Source organism: Mus musculus, chromosome 10, assembly GCF_000001635.26.
Source record: "Mus musculus strain C57BL/6J chromosome 10, GRCm38.p6 C57BL/6J".
Classification (NCBI taxonomy): Eukaryota; Metazoa; Chordata; class Mammalia; order Rodentia; family Muridae; genus Mus; species Mus musculus.
Genome location: NC_000076.6, coordinates 76,475,284 through 76,496,643, shown reverse-complemented (window position 1 = coordinate 76,496,643; position 21,360 = coordinate 76,475,284). Strand labels below are relative to the sequence as shown.

Here is a 21,360-nt window from a genome sequence, read left to right as displayed (position 1 = left end):
AATGGAGTTGACAGCTCACATATTATGAACGCGATAAAAGCTCCTGTGTGGGTGGACGTTATCTGTAGGAACACAGCACTAACCGTTGTAGATACTTGCAGAAACACTGGAGTTCCTGGAGTGTCTCTTTTGCAGTCTGGAAAATTTCCTCAGCAAGAAACAAATCCACCAGGTGTGCACAGACGGCTTCACAACAGCGGGCCACACGGACCTTCTGGTCTATTTCTACTGCACTCCTAAAATAGAGAGCAATTACCATAGAAGCAGCTACACCAAAGGGCATGGACACTTACGGGCCTGCTTTAAAAATGTGCGTCTGGGTCGGGAATGTCAGCTTGGCACAGCTAGAGTTATACGGAAAGAGAAACCTCAATTGAGAAAATGCCTCCATCCAATTGCCAATAGGCAAGTCCGTAAGGCAGTTTCAACTTCCTTCCATAATGAGCTGTGATGTGGCAGTGTAAGCCAAATAAAAAATAAACTCTTCCCTGTCCAAGCTGCTTTCAGTCACAGTCTTAGTCACAGCAATGAAAACCAAATTAGGACAGTATCTGCCTAGCATGTGTAAGGCCCTGGTTCTGACTGCTGCACCCACCCTAGAAGAAGCTGGAGTCTGACTTCCTATGGAAATACAGTAACAAATATAACATTTCCACTATAAGAGGGAGTTCAAGACTTTTATTTTTACTTAAAAGCAGATCACCTGGGAAGAAAAGCGAAAAATGTCATGGGGGTGCCAGATCAAGTCCAAACAGGCCACTGTAACAATCCAGAAATAAAGTTTTAACTCATAAAGCTATGGTGGCCTGCGTAAACTTCCTAACCCTAACGCCCAGGAGCCTGAGGTGAGAGCACCACTTGAGCACAGCAGCTGAACCTAACATAACAAGAAGCCACACACAAACTTTACTCTGTCCGGTGTGAGGGCCCCAGTGCACCATGGGTACACGTGCGTGGAGGCTGCAGGAAGTGCTCTCTTACTCCACTGAGTGGGTTCTGCAGACTGGCTCCAGGTCATTAAGCTCGGCAACAAGTGATTCTGAATTTTTATTTTTAATGACAACTTAGACAACTTCAAAGTCTTATCAGCAATATGTGGTATCTACAATTAGAAGTACCTTCCACACATGATAAATACTAGTGGCTACTAGGAATGGCTTCCTCTGGTCAGATGGTGGTTGCCCTCAGGTAAACCTGTATCTCAGACTTTCCTCTTTTTCAAAGAGAGTCTCACTAGTTAACCCCAGCTGACACAGAATTTGCTTTGTAGCCTGAGGTGGCCTAAAACCTGTTCTCCTCCCTCAGCCTCACAAGTACTGGGACGACAGGCAAGTACTGCTGTACCCAGATACAAAGAGAAACAGTGTTGTGGCATGCCACCTGTGTTTGGCAGCCTGCAGAGGCTGGATCAGGACAGCAGAGTCCCGGGAGGTGGGGTTACTCATGACTGTGAGTAACTGACGTAGGTCTAGGAATTAAACTCAGGACCTCTGGGTTTAGCAAGCACTCTTAACCACTGAGGTATTTCTCTCACCCAAAAAAAGAAACTTTTAAATAAAAGGATTCTACTAAATAAGGCAGAAAAAAAAAAAAAAAAAAACAACCTACCCCATTAAAGCAGAAGTAACCCTAAGCAGAGGAGACCCCTTCCCAATAACCCATCTTTGCCAGTGCCAGAGACACTCCAGACCGAGCCAGACTCAGACACCCAGAGCCGCAGGCACTTACCTCACACGTTAGCAAGCCCTGGGCTTTTATTTAGGACTAAAAATAAATTCACAGGGCTGGAGAGATGGCTCAGCGGTTAAGAGCACTGACTGCTCTTCCAAAAGGTACTGAGTTCAGGTCCCAGCAACGATATGGTGGCTCACAACCATCTGTAATGGGATCCAATGCCCTCTTTTGTTGTGTCCGAAGACAGCAACTGTGTACTCATGCACATAAATATTTGAAAAGAAACAGGCATAAACTTCCCTCTCCTTTAAAAAAATAAAAATAAGCTCACTAGCTTGACACAGTGGCACACCTCCAATTACAGCAGTTGGAAGGCAGAGGCAGTAAGTGGCTTTCTCTGAGTTTGAGACTACCCAGGTAACAAAGTGAGTTCAAGACCAGCCAGGACTACATAGTCAGACCTTGTCTCAGAAAACAAAACAAAACAAAACAAAACAAAACAAAACAAATGATATACTAAATTAATCTAGTACATGGAAGGCTCACATAGGAGAATAACCCAAGTTCAAGACCAACATGAACTACATAGTAAGTGCTAGGCCATTCTGGGCTACAAAGTATGATCCTGCCTCAGAGAATGGACATTTGACATCGTTTTGTGAGATCTCTTCCTTATAGCAACTGGAGAGACAGGCTCCCAAGTCTCGGACTAGGAAGAACACGGACTGCAAACACACTGCCTCTGAGCGGTGGGCGCTGTGCCGTGCACTGTGCTCCGTCCAGCTAATGCTCTCAGCAGGACAGAAGCACAGGGCAGACCTTCCTCAACAGCTCTCAAGTGAAAAGGCCAAGGAAGCCTCACACACAAGTTTAGAAAGGCTTCCTTAGGGCTGGTGAGATGGCTCAGTGGTTAAGAGGGCTGAGGGCTCTCCTGGAAGTCAAGAGTTCAAATCCCAGCAACCACATGATGGCTCACAACCATCCGTAATGAGAGAGAAACAAACAAACAAACAAACAAACAATCCCTATCCCTGCTCTCGGGGACCAGAGCAAGATGGGGAAAGGGAAAGGAAAAAAAAAGAAAAGAAAGAAAGGCTCCCTTAGTTGAAGAATAATGGCATATGGCCTACTATACAAAGGTTCTCTAGTAAATCTGCCAACAGACACATCTCATGCTTCCTGATAGGGACACTGACTCAGAGGGCCTCCCTATCAGAAAACAGCATGCTACATCTGTCTAGAAGCTTTTGATGCAGTACTTGGGAAGCTAGGCAGATGGAGCTCTCTGTGTCTGAGGCCAAGACCAGCCTGTCTACAGGACAGCCGGGGCTAGAAAGAGAGACCATGATATGCATACACATCATTACAACAGCTTGGCCACAGTCCCTCCTTCCTCCTGACATTCAGGACACAGTATGTCACTCACTGTAGCTCCTGAGAGCAGGTTTCCCACACACACTCTGTCACCGTGAGTTCTGTCAGCTCTGCGGCCAGACCCTCGCTCAGCTGAGTTAACATCAGTTCTCTCTCTTGCTTCAACCTAGGGGTAAACGGAAGAAAAGCACAAAGATAATACTTAAAGAATTCAGTTCAGTGGTTCAGTGGTTAAGAACGCAGTGTTTTTGCAGGTTCAGGTCCCACATGGCACTGCTCATAATTGCCTGTAGCTACAGCTCCAGAGACCTAACACCCAGAGGAACCTGCACACACATCAATATGCCATCCACCCTGCAACACACACAGGCACAGATACACACATACACCACATACCACACACACACACACACATACATACATACAAATACACACACACACACACACACACACACACACACACACACACCCTTCCCTTAGTCAAATCATTAGGGTGGTGAATGGTCCAACAGGGTCAGACGACAGAAGGGCTATCAGAAGTCAGAGGTCAGGGCTGGGGCAAACTAACCTCCATGCCCGTCTATAGGAGCAAGACACACCCACCGTTCCTCCTCAGCTCGTTGCTTCTCTTCCTCTAGTCTCTGCCTTTCCATGGAAACTTCCTCAGCGGCAACGTGCCTCAGAATGCCCGTGGTCGCAGCAGTAATCAGATCCTCCACAGCAGCATTGGAAACGCTTAACAAAACAAAGCAGGCGGCATTCAAACCCAGACAACAGCAAGCCACCATTCCCTCCTGCCATGGGAGACTTGTCTCTAGAAGGCAGAGACCTCAATACATGAAAACCAATCACAGGCGGACAAGATGGCTCAGCCGTAAAGCTGCCATGCTGTGCTAGCAGGTAACCTGAACAATAGTAATAACTAATAATAAACAAAATAAAGTTCTTCTAAAAAAGCATCTACAGTAAAGAAATACAACTATACTTACTACCTCACAAAGCTGCAATCGTCTTAATACTAATACTGTACACATATATAGTAATATATACGCATATATATATATATATATATACACACACACACACATATATACACACACATGCACACATACACATATACATGATGATTCTGTGACTTTTGCAATTATATAGCTCAAAAGATATAATTCACAAAGGAGTTCAAGAGTAATCAAGTTTAAAAACTAAGTTAAAAAATATATAAGTGAGTTTATCATATCTCTTATCATAAATAATCTTATTTTTGTAAATGAAATGGTAAACTAGTTTCACAAGGTATATTGCTTAGATTCAGGAATGAGAGAATCCCTAGTACGTTAAACTAAGGACAGAAACAGTTTGCACTACAACTCCAGGCCCTGTTGGTCATTTGAGCATCCCCGGGACAGTCTGGTTTACACACTGAGTTCAGGTAAGCCAGGGCCCCAAACTGAGACACCGTCCAAACAAATGCACAAACAAACAGACAGACAAAGCAAAGAAAAAAACATAAGCTATAAAACTTGTAGAAGAAAATACGAATATTTTCATGACATTGGATTTGGCAGTAATTTTCTAGGTAAGACCCTAAAGGCCCAGGTAACAAAAGAAACATTAGAAAGATTAGACTCCAAAAAGGTTTGACTCTTGTATGCATTAGAGACGTTACAAGAGGCGAGAAGAGAAGCGGGGTCAGAGCCAGGGCGGTGGCTCGGTTGTAGAGTGCTTGTCTAACAGGCCCAAAGGCTCACACCTCAGCGCTGCCTGCCAGGTGTACTTGAGAGGTGGGGGCTGAAACAGGGGAAAAAGACCATCCAGAGAATGAGAGAAAATACATGCACTTCTGTGTCTGATAAGAGATTAACATCCAGAATATAAAGACGCTCCTACAAGTCGACCACAAATAGCTCAAGCAGAGGCCAACAAGTTAACTTACAGTTCCAGGAAAACAGAAGAACAAACAGGACAGAAAAGAAGCAGCACCGCCAGCCATGAGGGACATACAAGTCAGGCTTTAATGAGATGCCACTCCTGTCACAAAGAACGGGAGACAGAGAGCCACCACTCCCAGACGGACGGACAGACTGGCAGTGCACGCCTGCAATCCTGGTGCTCAGGAGGCTAGGGGCGGCAGTCAGGAGTTCAAGGCTACAGGCTGGCATGGTGAAGTATAGCTTCAGCCCCAGCAGAGGGGGAGCAGAAGCAGGCTGATCTCAGGGAGCTGGAGGCCAGCACGGTCTACAGTGTCCAGTTCAAAAGCTAAAACAAAAGGGCAGTACTGGAGAGACGGCTCAGCAGTTAGGAGCACTGAGTATTCCTGAGGACCTGAGTTCGATTCTCAGTACCCACAGGACACCTCACAACCATCTGTAACTTCAGCTCCAGGGGAGCTGATGCCTTCCTCTGCCCTCTGCAGGTACTGGGTATACATGGAGGACACACATACCTGCAAGCTAAACCCTTCAACACATAAAATAAACAATCAAATAATTAAGACTTGAACCGTTTAAAAAAGGAATCACAAATGGAAATTACATACTAATAAGAACTAAAGGTCAGAAACAGGAGAAACCGCACCTCCCTAGAGACCAGAAGAAACATTTAGGCCTCAGAGAGGTGCAAAGTCCCTGAAATTGTCACCGTGGATCTTAAGCACATGGAACAGGGACTTGCTGGTAAGAGAGAACAGCTTTATTAGGAAGGACATGACTGTGCCCAGAAAGCAATTGTCAGCCAAGCAAGAAAGGCTGACACGCTAGTCACCACTCACCCCAGAGCTGCGGCTACGTAGGCTGCCCCAGCGGAGCTGACTTCCTCACAGTCCACTTGCAGAGCCTCCTGGATGAGCTCGTCCACCACCTGTACCAGGTCCTAAGGAGAGACATCTTGCGTGAAGACTTCTTAGTGACATTTGTGAAGGTGTTCCCAGCAAAGCACAGGGACCTTAGTGTAGAGGGCTGCAGGAAGACTCTGAACAACAGAAAGATGCCTTCCACAGAGGTGAGGGCAAGCAAGCCTGCTGAGGACTGCCCTGTAGGTGGCCCCAACAGCACCTTTAGCCATCATTTTGTGTGCACATTAAATCCTCAATTCCTGTGACCTATGAACTTTCCCTCTAGACCCTCTGACCCTCCAGTAGGGACAGTGTCCAGCATCTGCCTGAGAGGCCAGTGAGACACAATCAAGTCCCCACTTGTGCAACAAACAAGATCTGCTCAAAACCAAAGCCTCCCTCTGCCGACAGGTACAAAGCAGTGTCGTGACCCACAGGCCCTGGACAGCCATTTGCTGGGTGCTGCACATGAGCAGAACAGACATGTAGGGTTCAGCTTGGTATGGAAGGAGGCACTCAAGTGTAGCTCTGACTATGATGAAGATGGGCCCCTGTTGGTACCTGAGGCTGACTGAGTAGATCCAGCCTCTCCCCCTCCCCCTCCCGACTCGGGCTCCTATCTAACGAGACCAAGCAACACAGCACCCTTACACAGAATGCTACAGACGTCATGAGGCTTTAACACGCACGATCCCTACCGAGTCAGAGTACACAGGCGCAGGCTTTGGAAGCAGCACCTCAGGCTGCGTGGAGGCCTGGAGAAGGCTGGGTGCTGCGGCTGGGGCCAGTGGCTGGACATGAAGCGCCGGCGTGGCTGAGGATGCAGGAGGCGGCTGTGGGAGGACCGCCAATGTTGGCACGTCCACCTCTGCCTCACAGTCCTCTCCTCTGCCACCACCTAGAAAGAGACACAAGGTGCTGAAGACACTTGCTAGCAGAGCACACAACTACAGTCTCTAGAAAAGGACACAGCTATCTGTAGCGTGAGGGGCAGACTGCCCTCCTGACAACCATTCAGGGACATGGCACAGGATGACAGATGCCCTGTGTGGAAACGCACTATCACAAGCTCTAACAGGGGCTTCAAAACTCCAGATCCAGGCAAAGCAAGAGATATTTAAGCATCTGGCCAAGACAGAATCTTCGAGTGACAGGGAGGCTTCCAAGAAGGGAAACGTACTTGACTCACCTGCTGGGTCTCCACCAGCTCTCTGAGTGCTGATGGGCAGCTCCGTAGCCAGGCTCTCTCCAACGTACTTATTCTGGGAGTTGAAGCTGCACACAGGTGTATGGCGAGGAACAGGGGGCAACGGCCCTCCATTCACAACTTCCCCAACTGACACCGTCAGCTTCCGGCCAATAAACACTGACTTCCTGGCCTTGCATAATCCCTCCGGTTCCAAGAATGCCGACCGATTCAGCTCAACACAGCTACGCAGACCACAAAGAGCACAGCAAGTAGTCAGCAGGGAAAGAAGACGGCTAAGCCTCCTCACACAGAACTACCCGATCCCCCGATCAAAGCAAGGCTGGACAGGTATCAGATGAAAAAGCGTCCAGTCTCAGGAAATCGTGACCCAGGGCTCCTTTTTCAATGATGGCATCCCACTCATTCAAAGCCACAGCACTTCCCTGAGGATAGATCGAGAGGGAAGAGCTGCAGGTGGGCTGAGGAAACAGAGGATGCCAAATGTAATGGTGCCATTTGTTGGGACAACAGTTTGTGAGTATCACCAGTCTCACCCTGACTACAGGAACAGAAGGCCTTGCCATGGCCTACTGGTCTACCCAGCTCCTCTATCAGGTGTGCAGGGGCCAAACATGGGTGAACAAAGTCAATCTCCAATGAAGAAAATAGAAAAGTCTTAATCTTTATCTTTAGGTTCTCAGCTAACTGATCAAAAACAATGACTTGGGAATAAGAAAGAAGTTGGTCTGGTTTTTTTATTCCCAAATCCCTTGTATGTACATCTTTAATTCTACCACTTAGGAGGCACAGACAGGTGGATCTCTATGAGTCTGAGTGAGGCCAGCCTGGTCTACACACAAGGTTCAGGCCAGGCAGGACTACACAGGGAGACCCTATCTTAAACAAAAAATGGACTTGGTCTGGCCCCTTGTCTGTTGGGAGTGCCCCTAGTTTCACAGCAGGAAAGCTGCACACAGAAGAGCCCAGCAAGCAGACTTTATCAGAAAAGGAAAAAGGAAAAGAGGGGAGGGGGCAGAGAAGTCGGAAGGCTATAGATACAGCCTCAGCTCTTACCCATCAGCTACAGTGAGGCCATGGTAATTGAGGAAGTTTGTCGCCTCTTCACTATCTCTGAACAGCAGCATGCGGACGACACCATCCAGGGGGAAGACGGTAGAGCGCTGTGTGCTTACAGTATAAGCAACATTGAGTGCCCGGAGGGCATCCTTGCGGATCTGAAAGAAGCAAGTCAATGCAAGCTCAGAGAAAAGCCACAGCCAGCCAGCCACACAACCATGAGCCCCTGCTACAGCTTAGCTCCTGTGCACGCTCTTACAGACACTCAGATGCTCAGGAAAGACTACTGTGAAAACGGCCCCAAAGGAAAAGATGGTATGCGAAGTTTTACTTGTAAGAAAAACTAGCATGCATCTACCAAGGAAAGGGCATGAAAACCAAGTGTCCAACATCCCCTGAACCAGAAGTAGCTGAGGTAATGAAACTATGGGAATCTATGGAATGCAAGGGGAAAAAAATGTAAGACATTAAATTAAGTATGAAAACAAAATGGATTCATAGCAGTGTAACGAAAACAAGACAACCAAAGAAAACAGGAAAATCTTAACGGAAGTCTGGTTAGGTTTCAGGGCCTCTGAGCACTTATGCTGTTTCCTCCCAGTGGTCATTAATTGCCAACAACACTCAAGAGAGCATATGAAGGGGCTAAAGAGATGGCTCAGTGGGTAAGAGCTCTGTCTGCTCTTCCAAAGGTCCTGAGTTCAAATCCCAGCAATCACATGGTGGCTCACAACCATCTGTAATGAGATCTGGTGCCCTCTTCTGGTGTGTCTGAAGAAGCTACAATGTACTTATATATAATAAATAAATAAATCTTAAAAAGAGAAAGAGAGAGAGAGAGTGCATACATGCCTGGCTGTATTCTTAATGCTCAGAGTACAATGCAGACAAAGCCAACAAAGTTCCCGTGTCCACACTACTAGCATGCCAGGGAAGAGACTAGAGCAATGATGGTAAATATGTAAAGAACACTTAATAGAAATTATAGACAGACTGGAGAGATGGCTCAGTAGTTAAGAGCTCTGTCTGCTCTTCCCAAGGTCCTGAGTTCAAATCCCAGCAACCACATGGTGGCTCACAACCATCTATAATGGGATGTGACACCCTCTTCTGGTGTGTCTGAAGAGAGCAATGGTGTACTCATATACATAAAATAAATAAATAAATCTTTTAAAAAATTATATACAACAAAGAAGGCAGTCTGAGGGAATACGAGCCCTGAGAGAGATCAGGGCGAGCTCTGGTAAGTAAGGAAATAGGAAGGCACTGTGGCAGCTAGAGCTGGGCCGAAAGAGCAAGGAGAAGGGGCCTAAGACTCAGGACCAGGGAGAACACCACCAGTGGAAAGGTCTTCTTTAAAAAAAAAAAAAAAAAAAAATCCTGGTTTGTGCTGGAAAGATGGCTCAGCAGTTAAGAGCACTGACTATTCTTCCAGAGGTCCTGAGTTCAAATCCCAGCAACCACATGGTGGCTCACAACCATCTGTAATAGGATCTGATGCACTCTTCTGGTGTGTCTGAAGACAACTACAGTGTACTTGTATACATAAAATAAATAAGTCTTTAAATATGCATATATAAAATTCTAAAAAAAAATCCCAATTTTACTTATTTGAAGCTACCTACAGTAGCCAATAATATACTACTACTACTATTACTACTACTACTACTACTACTATTACTTTAAAAAGTAATACTATTCTCTCCCTCCTTAGCTGCTTGAGGACAACCACTAATATGACACAGCACTGCTCTGGACCAGGAAGTTCATGACTAAGCATCTGCTTCAGGGTGGCAGACAGCATCAGGCACATCATTGCCTGAGAAGGCAACAGTATAGAAGACAGAAGTTTGGGAAAATCTCACCACAATGTACAACACCAGATGTCATTTGGACTGAAAACATTTGGGCAATGGACAGACAAGTGACTTTGGCTTGACTTAAGATTCTCTGGATTATGCAAAGACTTGAGAGACAGGAAACAGAAGTGACCACAAGGAAAGCAGGAGCTTAGAGAGTTGGGGCTGTGAAGGGCAGGCCTGTGGCTGGAGAGTTAGAGAATCTGCCCTGACTTTCTCCGCTGTCACGCTGCAAGTGTGCAAGGAGAGTACACATAAACTGTAATGACACAGAGAAGTAGATGCAGAGCTCCCCAGTGGCAACCTCCTTTCCAGGTGTGTTGGTGACACACATAGCCTGGTAGTAACCAATAGCTCTCCAACTAGACTTAAGGCCTGCTCGGACAGAGGGCAATCAATTCCTGATACAGGAAACCTAGCCACCTCCCCAGGCTGGTGAAGTTATGGATCTTCCTGTAACTGCCACTTTATTAAATATCTGTCCTGTGTCGTCCTCACCCTCATCAAGGAAACGTCTCTTTGCAAGCTGGAAACAATTCTAGAAAACCACAACCAACCAAAATGCAGAGTTGTTGGACCCAATGCCAAAGGGTGCAACTCCAACCCCGCTCCCACACCTAAGGCTCAGGGATCGTGTGGGAGACGGGAGGAAAGGCTGTAGAAGCCGGAGGGCCAGGCGGTTTGCCATAAGATTGTGTCAGAGTCAGAAGCTACCTTCATGAAGACTCACCGGCATGACTGTCTAAGCATGAGTTCAACAAGGACAGCAACAGACATGCTAATGCGGACAGGGGAAAGCCCAGGAGGCCCCAACCCTACACACAGAACAACAGGCAGCTAAAGGATGCTGAGTGTGGGAGAAACAGTCTTCCCCAGGGAAGAGCTCACCAAGTGGTCAGCCCCGAAAATCTACAGACATTATCCAGACTGAGCATGGTATCCTTATATTAAGGTGTCTGTGTGTGTGTGTGTGTGTGTGTGTGTGTGTGTGTGTGTGTGGACAGACAGACAGATGCACTAATACATAAACACATAGACACATATACACCAATTTATGAAGAAAGAAGCCATGAATTTGGAAAGGAGTAAGGACTGGAACATGGGAGAGTTTAGAGGGAGGACAGGGAGGAGATAAATGACGTAACTGTATTATAATCTCAAAAACTAAAAAGTTAAAAAAAAAATACAACTCCTAAAAATGAATTCTTTGCCTAGACTATAACTGTGCTAATATTCAGCATTTCCAGGACTTGGTGTGATCAGAGGCTGTAATAACTCCCAGTTCTTCCTGCTAGCAGACACCTGCAGACCCGAGGCAGCATGGGAAGGCAGAGTGCTGCTGCTGCTGCGGCTGCTGCTCACACTTCTCACCACAGAGGAGCCAGCGGTCTTCTGAAGGCCTCTGTCATCCCAAGGCACAGCAGGGCAGAGTGGAAACACAGCTCACCCCCCAAAACTGTTTTTTTCCAAAGTCTTTCTATGCTACTGTTCTCTCAAAAATGTTATTAATACTAATGACTTCAAAGTTAAGGCTTTTGTACAATATAGGATTTGTGGTTTGGGGTTTGCTTTCATGAACTAAACCTGTCACTCCAAAGGCTTCTGTGAGACACAGAACCATGTTTACACTGCATGGCCCCTCCTAATGGAGAGCCATGGTATCCCATCATACAAGATTAAAGCAGAAACACCTCGCTGGGCTGTGCCTGTCGCATGAGTTGACAGCTGGCTGGCTGCCCACGGGAAGAGCGCAGGACAGAGAAGCACTTCAACACTACAGTATTGTTGTTCCTGTTCTTACCTGGTAGCAGGGGCTCTACTCACCTGATTAAAGTAACAGTGTAACAGGCACGCATTCAGGTAAGAAGCTGACTGAACCAGTTTGAAAAATCTCACAAAATTATTGCTGTTCAATGCAGCAAAAGCCTGGACAGCGAAGTTCACCTCTGGGGAGTTCCTAACGTCAGGGTGGAACTGCTGCACTTCTCTGTAAGTTAGGAAGGCAGAGGGTCAGGACACTGGTCTTAATCAATCTGATAATAACTGGGTTTCAGCAGTCCTGTGACAGCAAGTCTGACACAAACCACTAAAGTCTAAGCTCTATAACCAGAGCTGCCATCCTCACACTCAGCAGGTACTCTACAGTCTTCATCCGTCTGTTCATCTGTCCGTCCATTTGTCCATCTATCATCTATCCACCCATCCACCCACCCACCCACCCAGCCATCCATCCATCCATCCATTCACTTGAGACAGAATCTTCTGTATCCTAGGTGAAATTCAAGTTCACTCTGTAGTCACAAGGATGGCTTTGAACTTCTAATAGGTTTACATGTGTGGTTTTAAAAGTGTTTCTTTAAAGAGATAATAAGCTGTGGGGCTGGAAGGATGGCTCAAAGGTTAAAAGCACTTGCTTCTCCTGCAAAGGAGCCAAGTTAGACTGCTAGCACCCATGTCAGGTGGCTCACAGCTGCCTGCAACTTCAGCTCCAGGATACCAGACACCCTCTTCCAGCCCTGACAGGACCCTGCATTCATTTCCACATGTGCACACACAGACACATACTATACACAATTAAAAACAATACTAAATGAAAATCTTAAAAAGATAATAAACAGCTGGGCATGGTGGCATGTGCCTTTAAACCCAGTCTGAGCTACAGAATAAGTTCAAGGACAGCTAAGGCTACACAGAGAAGCCCTGTCTCAAAGAAACAAAATAAATAAATAAATAAAATGACAAATTAAAAGGATGATAAACAAGTAAGGAATAATTTAGCCGACTGATTGGCAGCTGTTAGCAAAACAGCAGAACAGAAAACATAACTGTGTGTATTTATGTGCACCCACATATGTACACAGGTGGCCAAAGGATGTTTGGCATCTTCCTGAATCGCTTTCCATGTTAGTTTCCCTGTATTTCTCACCTATAGATCTACTGAAATGTCAGGTCTGCATTTCAAATCCATTCACTCCAGTAACTGATCTACTCTGATTTCATTTAACCCATCCTTCTAGTATTTCTAACAAAGCAGTCTGAAAGCTGAACTGCCAACAACTCTAAGGGACTTCTCAGCTTACGTGCCTAGTTTCCTCCTGCATCCCTGGGAGGCTTCCACTCAGGAATGAACATGGAGGGATTATACAGAGCACACGGGTCTCAGTACTTGCTCCCAATGTTTACACCTGACTCAATTTGCCAACTGCACTACGAAACTTCTATACATCAAAGCCCAACTTCTGACTCTGAAAACCTACCTCAAAATGTCTCCTTTGTTGAGATTAAGCAGGACATTGTAGCCCTGAAACTCTGCTTCACTGGCACAAAAAACACCCTTGTTCCTCAGGTCCTGGTACATCTCCTTCAGACTCTGTAGACACTTGGTCATGTTCTCATTGTTGATCTTGGCATCAAAGGAAGACATAGGCTCCTCACACATAAAGTGGGCACAGTGAATGTGAAATCGGGTACACTTCTCGATCAGAGACACCGTCAGGGGATCACAGAGGTGCTGCTGTGTTATGTCCTGTTCAAGGTTAGAGGGGAGAATTACATACACACACAAGCACTGAGCACACACACAGAAAACACAAACACAAGATACATGCAGAGTCAACTTTGAGAAAAAAAATTATGATTATGAGTTGAACTACATTTCAACTTGAAACAAACACAACGAAACAATGAAATACAGTTTTATAATGGCTCAAATAAAATTATATTTTTGTTCCAGATAAAAATATCCACATAAAACAAAAAGTTTGAAGTTCACTTTGTAAATCTACACGCATTTCCATCATCTGAGTGGGGAGCAGTTACCTTCCGTATACCCCGGGTGCGGTTCCACACGAAGTCATACCAATCCCGAAGGCTGCCTTCCTTTTGGTCCATGATCTGGGTCACCAGGTAGTCCATGGTCCTGCTGAGAACTGCTGAGGGTCTCAGCTCATGTGGCAGGGGCTCCTCCTGATCTGCAGAGGACCGGCTGTACTCCTTCACGGCTGCTGCATGGTCCACCTGGGGGCAAGAAGTAGGGACAAACTGCTTTATGGCAGTTTTTGGACCTTAAGACGCAGGAGGAAATCACACACACATTGTGGAGGTTTGAAGGCCTGGCCATAGGGTGTGGCATTATTGGAGGAGGCATGCCCTTGATAGAGGAGTGTGTCGCTGCTTAGGTGGGCTCTGAGGCCTCCTATGCTCAGGGTCCACCCAGTATGGGAGAGAGCCTCCTCCTTGCTGCCTACAGAGGGAGTCTTCTCCTTACTGCCCTCTAATCAAGATAGAAGTCTCAAGATGAAGAACTCTCAGCTCCTCCAGCACCATGCCTGCCTGGACACTGCCATGCTTCCCACCTTGATGATAATAGACTGCACCTCTGAACCTGTAAGCCAGCCCCAATTAAATGTTGTCCCTTATAAGACTTGCCTTGGTCATAGAGTCTCTTCAAGACAGTAAAACCCTAAGACATGCATCCCTATGAGAACAATGCTTGAGAATGTAACTCTTAGATGAAAACGTTCTGTTAAACGTGAGACATTTCAAGGACAATGTAAGCTAAGAAACTTGAGTTGGGCAAATATAACAAGGCATCCAGAGGAACAGAAATCTAAGTGAAGACACATCAGCCCGCCCAAAGCACAGCTGTGACAGGTAAAGGGGCTCAGGCAACAGGAAAGATCTCATCTGTGTTCAAGTGTCAAGTTAAACCAACACACCATAAATAAACCAGAGGTGGGGAGTTTAGACCAGAAAGGGTTAGGGCAGAGCCCTGTGGGTCAGGCCTGATGGAGCAGGTGCAACTTCCCAGGAATTCGCAGACACAGAAGATAACAAACGTGGGTAGGTGCAGAGATGAGGCCCCTGCTTATCTGCTGGCTGCTCTGTGGATCAGTCCTGGGTCTATGGTGAGGCATGTTGCTGGGCTGGGGACCCTGGGTAGAGCAAATCTGAAGGGCACAAGAATGCAGACTGGTGCAAATTCTTGGCAAACAACTCAGAACACGCACTCTAACTCAAGTGAGGGGAAGCCATGCCCTTCGACACATTCATTTAACAGTTAGTATCTTGGGAAGAGAAAACAACTTAAAAGCAAAAATGGTGCTGAGTGGTGGTGTCGGTGCACATACCTTCAATCCCAGCGGTCAAAAGCAGAGGTGACAGATCTCTGAGTTTGAGTCCAGCCGGATCACACAGTGAGCTCTAGGCCAGCCAGGAATATGTAGAGGAACCCTGACTCCAAAATCCAAAGCCAGAAACAAAACAATAGGAGCCCAGCTGGATCGCTCAGTGTGGGTGAGGGCACACGACACAAGGCCTGAATTCAGTCTTCAGAACAGTGGAAGGAGAGAAGCTGCTCTTGTACACTAGTCTTTGTGGCACACATGCACTACACACACACACACATTTGCACTTGTAGAGTAAATAAATACATTTTTAAAAGTCAAAATCAAAACAACAGGAAAAAAAGCAGAGATCATTAGGACACACAGAGTTCTACCTGGTCAGTCCCTGGGACAACTTCAAACACGCTCAGCTGGCTCCGGGTCTCCCTCAAGTACCGCTCCTTCTCGGGACACATGTCAGGGCACGTCCCAACAAATGCCCTGGCTTTGTCCAGGTCCGTCCTCTTCACTCGAGCTGAATGATACCAAGCCAAACGTAAGGGTGCGTGCACCACAGGAGTACTAAGAACTCACGAAGTGGGGGCTGGTGAGATGGCTCAGTGGGTAAGAGCACCCGACTGCTCTTCCGAAGGTCCGGAGTTCAAATCCCAGCAACCACATGGTGGCTCACAACCATCCGTAACGAGATCTGACGCCCTCTTCTGGAGTGTCTGAAGACAGCTACAGTGTACTTACATATAATAAATAAATCTTAAAAAAAAAAAAAAAAAAAAAAAAAAAAAAAAGAACTCACGAAGTATACTTTCATAAAATGGGAAAAAAATCAGCCTGTGATCCCAGCACTCAGGAGGCTGAGGCAAAGGGATCCTAAATGTGTGGCCAGCCTGGGCCACATAATGAGTTCCGGTTAGTCTAGAATATATAAGATCCTGTCTCATCTGTGCACTGCCCCTGAACAGTCACACATAAAAAGAAATGTTTCTTAAATTTTGGGCCTCTGAGATAGGCCTCGTAGCCCACCCTGCCAGGCAATGGGTATCTTGGCTAACAAAAGCCCCTAGCCAAGGCTACACCCCTCTCTAATAATCAAACACATTCACTACAGACTCAAGAAGGAAGACAGAACTGGAGAGAGAGCTCAGAGATTAAGAATATTAGCTGCTCTTCTAGAGAACCTAGGCATAATTCCCAGTACCCACATGGCAGCTCACAACTGTCTATGACTCCAGTCCAAGGGGATCTGGCCGTCGTTGGCATCGGGCATACAAGTGGTACACAGACATAAATGTAGAGAAGATACTCATACACATAAAATAAAAAGAAAGTTTAAAATGTTAAAAGCAGACGAAGCGTTACATCACTTTCACTTAGACAAGTGTGCTCTGCCAGCACTCTGTGGTTCTCAGGACCTCGGTGGAAAAATCACAATACTAATGCAGGAGTGTAACCAAAAAGTACATCTGCAGGCTGGACGACAGTGGCGCGCGCACACCTTCTTTAATCTCAGCACTTCCGGGAGGCAGAGGCAGGCATATCTCTGTGAGTTCAAGGCCAGCCTGGTCTACAGAGCGAGTTCTACAATAGCCAGTTCTACAGTACACAGAGAAACCCTGAGGTAGGGAGGGGTAAAAATATCCCAGTCTGGGATTCTGTTAAGTGTTCAGAACTGCATAATGAAGTTACCTAAGTACACTGTTACTGGGAACACCTGTTCCCTCAGTAAGCAGACCACTTTTTACTCACAGAATGAAAGGTTTTAAGCAAAACTTCTCAAAACAGCATATACACATTTTAGTTCCACTTTTAGAAACTTAGTATAAGCGTCTTTAAATTTTTTGGTTTTGCTTTTGCTTTTCTGAAAGGGTACCACAACATAGCTCAGGCTATCTTGGAGCTCACTGTGGACAGCAGACTGTCCTGCTTCCACTAGAGCACTAGGCTACAACCGGGCCAGGTGCTGGGGTGGTAGGTATGTGAGACTGAGTCAGGTTTTCCTTGTAATAAGTATACTGGAGATTCTTATGCCAACTTGCCACAAACAAAAGTCATCTGAGAAGGAAACTCAATCAATAAAATGCCTCCGTAAGATCCATCTGTAGGCCCTATAGTTAGTGCATCTCAATCAGTGACTGATAAGGAAGAGCCCAGCCCACAGTGGGGGTACCAGCTCTGGGCTGCTGGTCCTGGGTTCCATAAGCAGAATGAGCAAGCCATTGGAAGCAATCCAATAAGCGCCATTTGTCCATGGCCTCTGCGTCAGCTCCTGCCTCCAGGATCCTGCCCTGTGTGAGTTCCTACCCTGACTTCTTCCATGATGGACTATGGTCTGGAAGTGTAAGCTGAATAAACTCTTTCCTCCCCAATTTGCTTTTTGGTCATAGTGTTTCATGGCAGCAAGAGAAATCCTAAGACAACAAATTTATTAGAAATGTACAAATCACCAAGCCTATAAATCATAGAGACAGTTTTCATCACCATGCTAAGAAAGCTCTGTGATTGGTACACTAATTCACAGCTTTAAATAGCAAATCCTGTCAGGTGTGATAGGTATGTACAATCCCAGGAGGCTGAGAGAGGAGCACTGTAAGTTCAAAGCGAGTATGAGCTTAATAGCTGTAAAGACATTCCACACAGCTGAAACTTAAGAGAAACGTGTAGGGGCTGGAGAGGTGGCTTAGAGGTTAGAGTACAAGCTGCTCTTCCAAAGACCCAGGTTCAATTCCCAGCACATAGATGGTGGCTCACAACTGTGTGTAACTCCAGATCCAGAGGATCTGACACCCTCGCACAGACATGCAGGCAAAACACCAATGCAAGGGAAATAAAAATAAATGTTTAAAAATTGTAAATGAGGACTGGAGAGATGGCTCAGTGGTTAAGAGCACTGACTGCTCTTCTGAAGGTCATGAGTTCAAACCCCAGCAACCACATGTTGGCTCACAACCATCCATAATGAGATCTGACACCCTCTTCTGGTATGTCTAAGAAGACAGCCACAGTGTACTTACATATAATAATAAATCTTTAAAAAAAAAATTGTAGACAGGCGGTAGTGGTACACACCTTTAATCCTAACACTAGGGAGGCAGAGGCAGGTGGATTTCTGAGTTCCAGGTCAGCCTGGTCTACAGAGCGAGTTCCAGGACAGCCAGAGCTATACAGAGAACCCTGTCTTGAAAAAAAACCAATAAATAAATAAATATTTTTAAAAATTGTAAATGAGTCCATGAATTTCCATATGGGTTCTGTGTATCTGTAACATTATTTTAACATTCTTTGAGAGCAATGCATTCACAGTTTAACATTCCGAAGGGGAACAATCCTGAAATGGAGCATCCCCTCTCCGTTCTGCATTTCAGACCCCTGTTCCTCTCTACCAATAATCAGTTAATTCCCCTGCATCCTCCCATACACATATAAGCATATGTAGTCATCACATTAGTACACACAGCTCACATCTCTAGCAGACCAGGGCGCAGTAATACCAGGAACAGATTATCAGAAATCCCAAGACTTCGCGGTAGGAGAGCCTCTGTGGCTCCCTAGAAACTGCCTGGTACAATCCTGCCAGGGAATCTGGAATGTGTGTCTCTGTGCGTCGTACCTTGCCGCATGATGCGGTCTCTCTGGTCCAGAAGGCGGTACTTCTCCTCAGATGTGTCTGCCACAGTCCCTATCAGGGTGCTAAGAGATGACACGCAAGAACCAAGGCCCTCGGAGCCCTCAGATCCAGAGTCAAAAGGATCCGCCTCAAACTGGTGCATCTTCAGAAGACTCGGCTTCTTCACTGGAGAGCTATGGAGAAGACAGCACATTTGGGGCCTTCGTATCATTCCCACTTCTTAATGTTTCAAGACATTCTGGTCCTCAAAGTTAAGAAAATACAGCGTTAAAACTAAAGAAGCCAGCCAGGCGTTGTTACACGTGACTTTATTGATCCCAGCACAAGAAAGACAGAGGCAGGTGGATCTCTGTGAGTTCAGTGCCAGCCTGGTCTACATAATGAGTTTTAGGACAGTCAGAGTCCTAATACCCTGTCTCAACTCCCCTCCCCCAATAAAACAAAACAATAAAAAGCACAAAGCCTAAATAAATGAGATGTTGCCCTAACAAGGCTGGCACAGGATTGCTTGAGCGAGTGATCTGAGGCTAGGCTGAGCAGTGAGCAATCAGTAATTCTGAAATCCTTCAAATCTTATAGACACTGAGATGGGGGATGAGAAATGTTAGTCTGTTGGTAGAGTTCTTGCCTCTGCTGGGATGAGAGTGTACAGCACCACCACCAACTACATTTTTTAAAACATAAATGAAGGACTAGAGCAAAAATTGCAGCTTTGTGATAAGGCTTTCCCTAAAAGAAAAAAATCTGCTTGAAGTTAGTCCCACTCCAAAGAGGGCTTTTTCAAAGACCTAGGACCTGGGGAACTTCAGAATAAAGCCATGTCACTGCTAACACTGGCAACTGCGAAGACCCACGCACTGTGAGGGAGGAGATTCAAAAGCAGCTCTTCATACACCTGCCCCATAGCAACCATCGAAGCTCTCCCCTGCTTCTCCTCCATCAACAGTTACTAGGGAGATGAGTCCTACCTTTTGCTGAGGAGGCTGCCGGCTGCAGGCCTCACGATGGGCTTGCTGAGAGGCGAGTGCTGAAAGGGGGAGTCCTCGATGCCCTGGCTGGCTTCACTCTCACCAAGCTTCTCCTTCAGGGGAAAGAGTTTCTTGCTGGGACCTGAAGACACAAGTGTCAGAACAAGGTTTGCAAAACTCGAAGAAACAGCTATGAGATCCGGGATGCAGCTGGAGCTAGCCGCACTGCTGCTGCCCTTAGGGAAAGAACCCACACCTGCACGTCAAAGGCCCTGCACAGAGAGAGAGAGAGAGAGAGCATCAGACTGGGGACACAAGAGTGGAAAACTCACTTATTTTCTTCTTGTGCCAAAAGATAACCACGTCCTTATGCAGACCTTTCCCCTTCTTCCTAGCCAGGGCTGCCGATGCCTGAAAAACAGTTCACAACACAAAGTGTAAGGACACAGAGAGACCAGACACTATGTTAAAATGCTGAAAGACAGAACAGGCTACTCAAAAATAAAAGGAGGGCCAGCAAGATGGCTGAGCTGGAACCTGGCACCGTGACACAAGACGGTTCAATCTCCTGTACTCACAGAGTGGAAGGAATGGACCTCCAAAAGTTGTTCTCTGACCTCCAGATGATTACCGAGGTACACCGATGCCCCTGCCCCTACATGCACACACCTATACATGCACACACGCACATGTGCAAACACACAGAATGAAAATGATTATGTAAACCTTAGGACCTAATGAGATGGCTTAGCGTTAAAGAGAACTTGCTGCTCTGCTCCTCTACCAGACAGATGCCTCACAACCACCTGTAATTCCAGCTCCAAGAGATCCAACCCCCTTCCCCTTCAAGGATACTCACACACACACACACACACACACACAAAACTTAAAAAAAGAAAAAAAAAAAGGCTAGGTGTGGTGTAACAAATCCACAACAGCGTGGAAGCCCAATGCCTTTCATCCCACCACTCAAGAGGCAGAGGCAAGTGGGTCTCTGGGAGTGTGAGGCCAGCATGGTCTACAAAGAAAGTTCTAAGACAGCCAGGACTATATATATATATATATATATATATATATATATATATATATATATATATAGAGAGAGAGAGAGAGAGAGAGACCCTGTGAAGAAAACGGGGGTGGGGGTGGGAGTGGGGGGAGTAGTAGGAGAGGGACAGGAGGAGGAAGAGAAGGAGGAGGAGAGGAGGAGGAGAAGGAGGAAGAAGAGGAAGAGAAAAAGGAGGAGAAGGAAGGAGTGGAGGAGGAGGAGGAGGAGGAGAAGAAGAGGAAGAGAGAGAGAGAGAGAGAGTGAGTGTGTGTGTGTGTGTGTGTGTGTGTGTGTGTGTGTGTGTGTTAAGGTCACCGTCAGCAACATAGCAATTTTGAAGTCAGCCTGGACTACATGAAACTGTCTCCCAAAACAACAAGCATTAAAATATACACACAGATGCATACACATTAACATTTTAGATTTTGCTTATTTTTCATTTTGCACGTGAGTATTTTGCCTGTGGGTTTGTAGGTGCACAGTTCACATGTAATACCCGGATCCACTAGAACTGGAGTTACAGCTGGTTACGAGTCACCATCTGGGTTCTGGGAACTGAACCTCAGCCCTCTATAAGAGTAGCAAGTGCTCTT

The 21,360-nt window shown here is 46.2% G+C and overlaps 1 protein-coding gene across 2 annotated transcripts in view; it reads right to left on the bottom strand.

Moving 5' to 3' along the window:
* Positions 1-21,360, bottom strand: part of Mcm3ap (minichromosome maintenance complex component 3 associated protein) — a 46,958-nt gene that overhangs the window by 19,216 nt on the left and 6,382 nt on the right. Inside the window, exons 4-17 of one of the 2 annotated variants that reach the window (NM_019434.3) lie at positions 20,052-20,130; positions 19,720-19,861; positions 18,734-18,924; positions 15,504-15,643; positions 13,823-14,020; positions 13,261-13,529; positions 11,828-11,990; positions 8,142-8,302; positions 7,068-7,309; positions 6,577-6,776; positions 5,816-5,916; positions 3,652-3,783; positions 3,101-3,214; positions 84-236 (exon numbers count right to left, since the gene is read on the bottom strand). In NM_019434.3, coding sequence (NP_062307.2) covers positions 84-236; positions 3,101-3,214; positions 3,652-3,783; positions 5,816-5,916; positions 6,577-6,776; positions 7,068-7,309; positions 8,142-8,302; positions 11,828-11,990; positions 13,261-13,529; positions 13,823-14,020; positions 15,504-15,643; positions 18,734-18,924; positions 19,720-19,861; positions 20,052-20,130 — 2,285 coding nt within the window. Of the gene's footprint in view, positions 1-83; positions 237-3,100; positions 3,215-3,651; positions 3,784-5,815; positions 5,917-6,576; positions 6,777-7,067; positions 7,310-8,141; positions 8,303-11,827; positions 11,991-13,260; positions 13,530-13,822; positions 14,021-15,132; positions 15,644-18,733; positions 18,925-19,719; positions 19,862-20,051; positions 20,131-21,360 lie in introns of those variants that run through there. The other variant, XM_006513894.3, reaches the window with a different exon arrangement.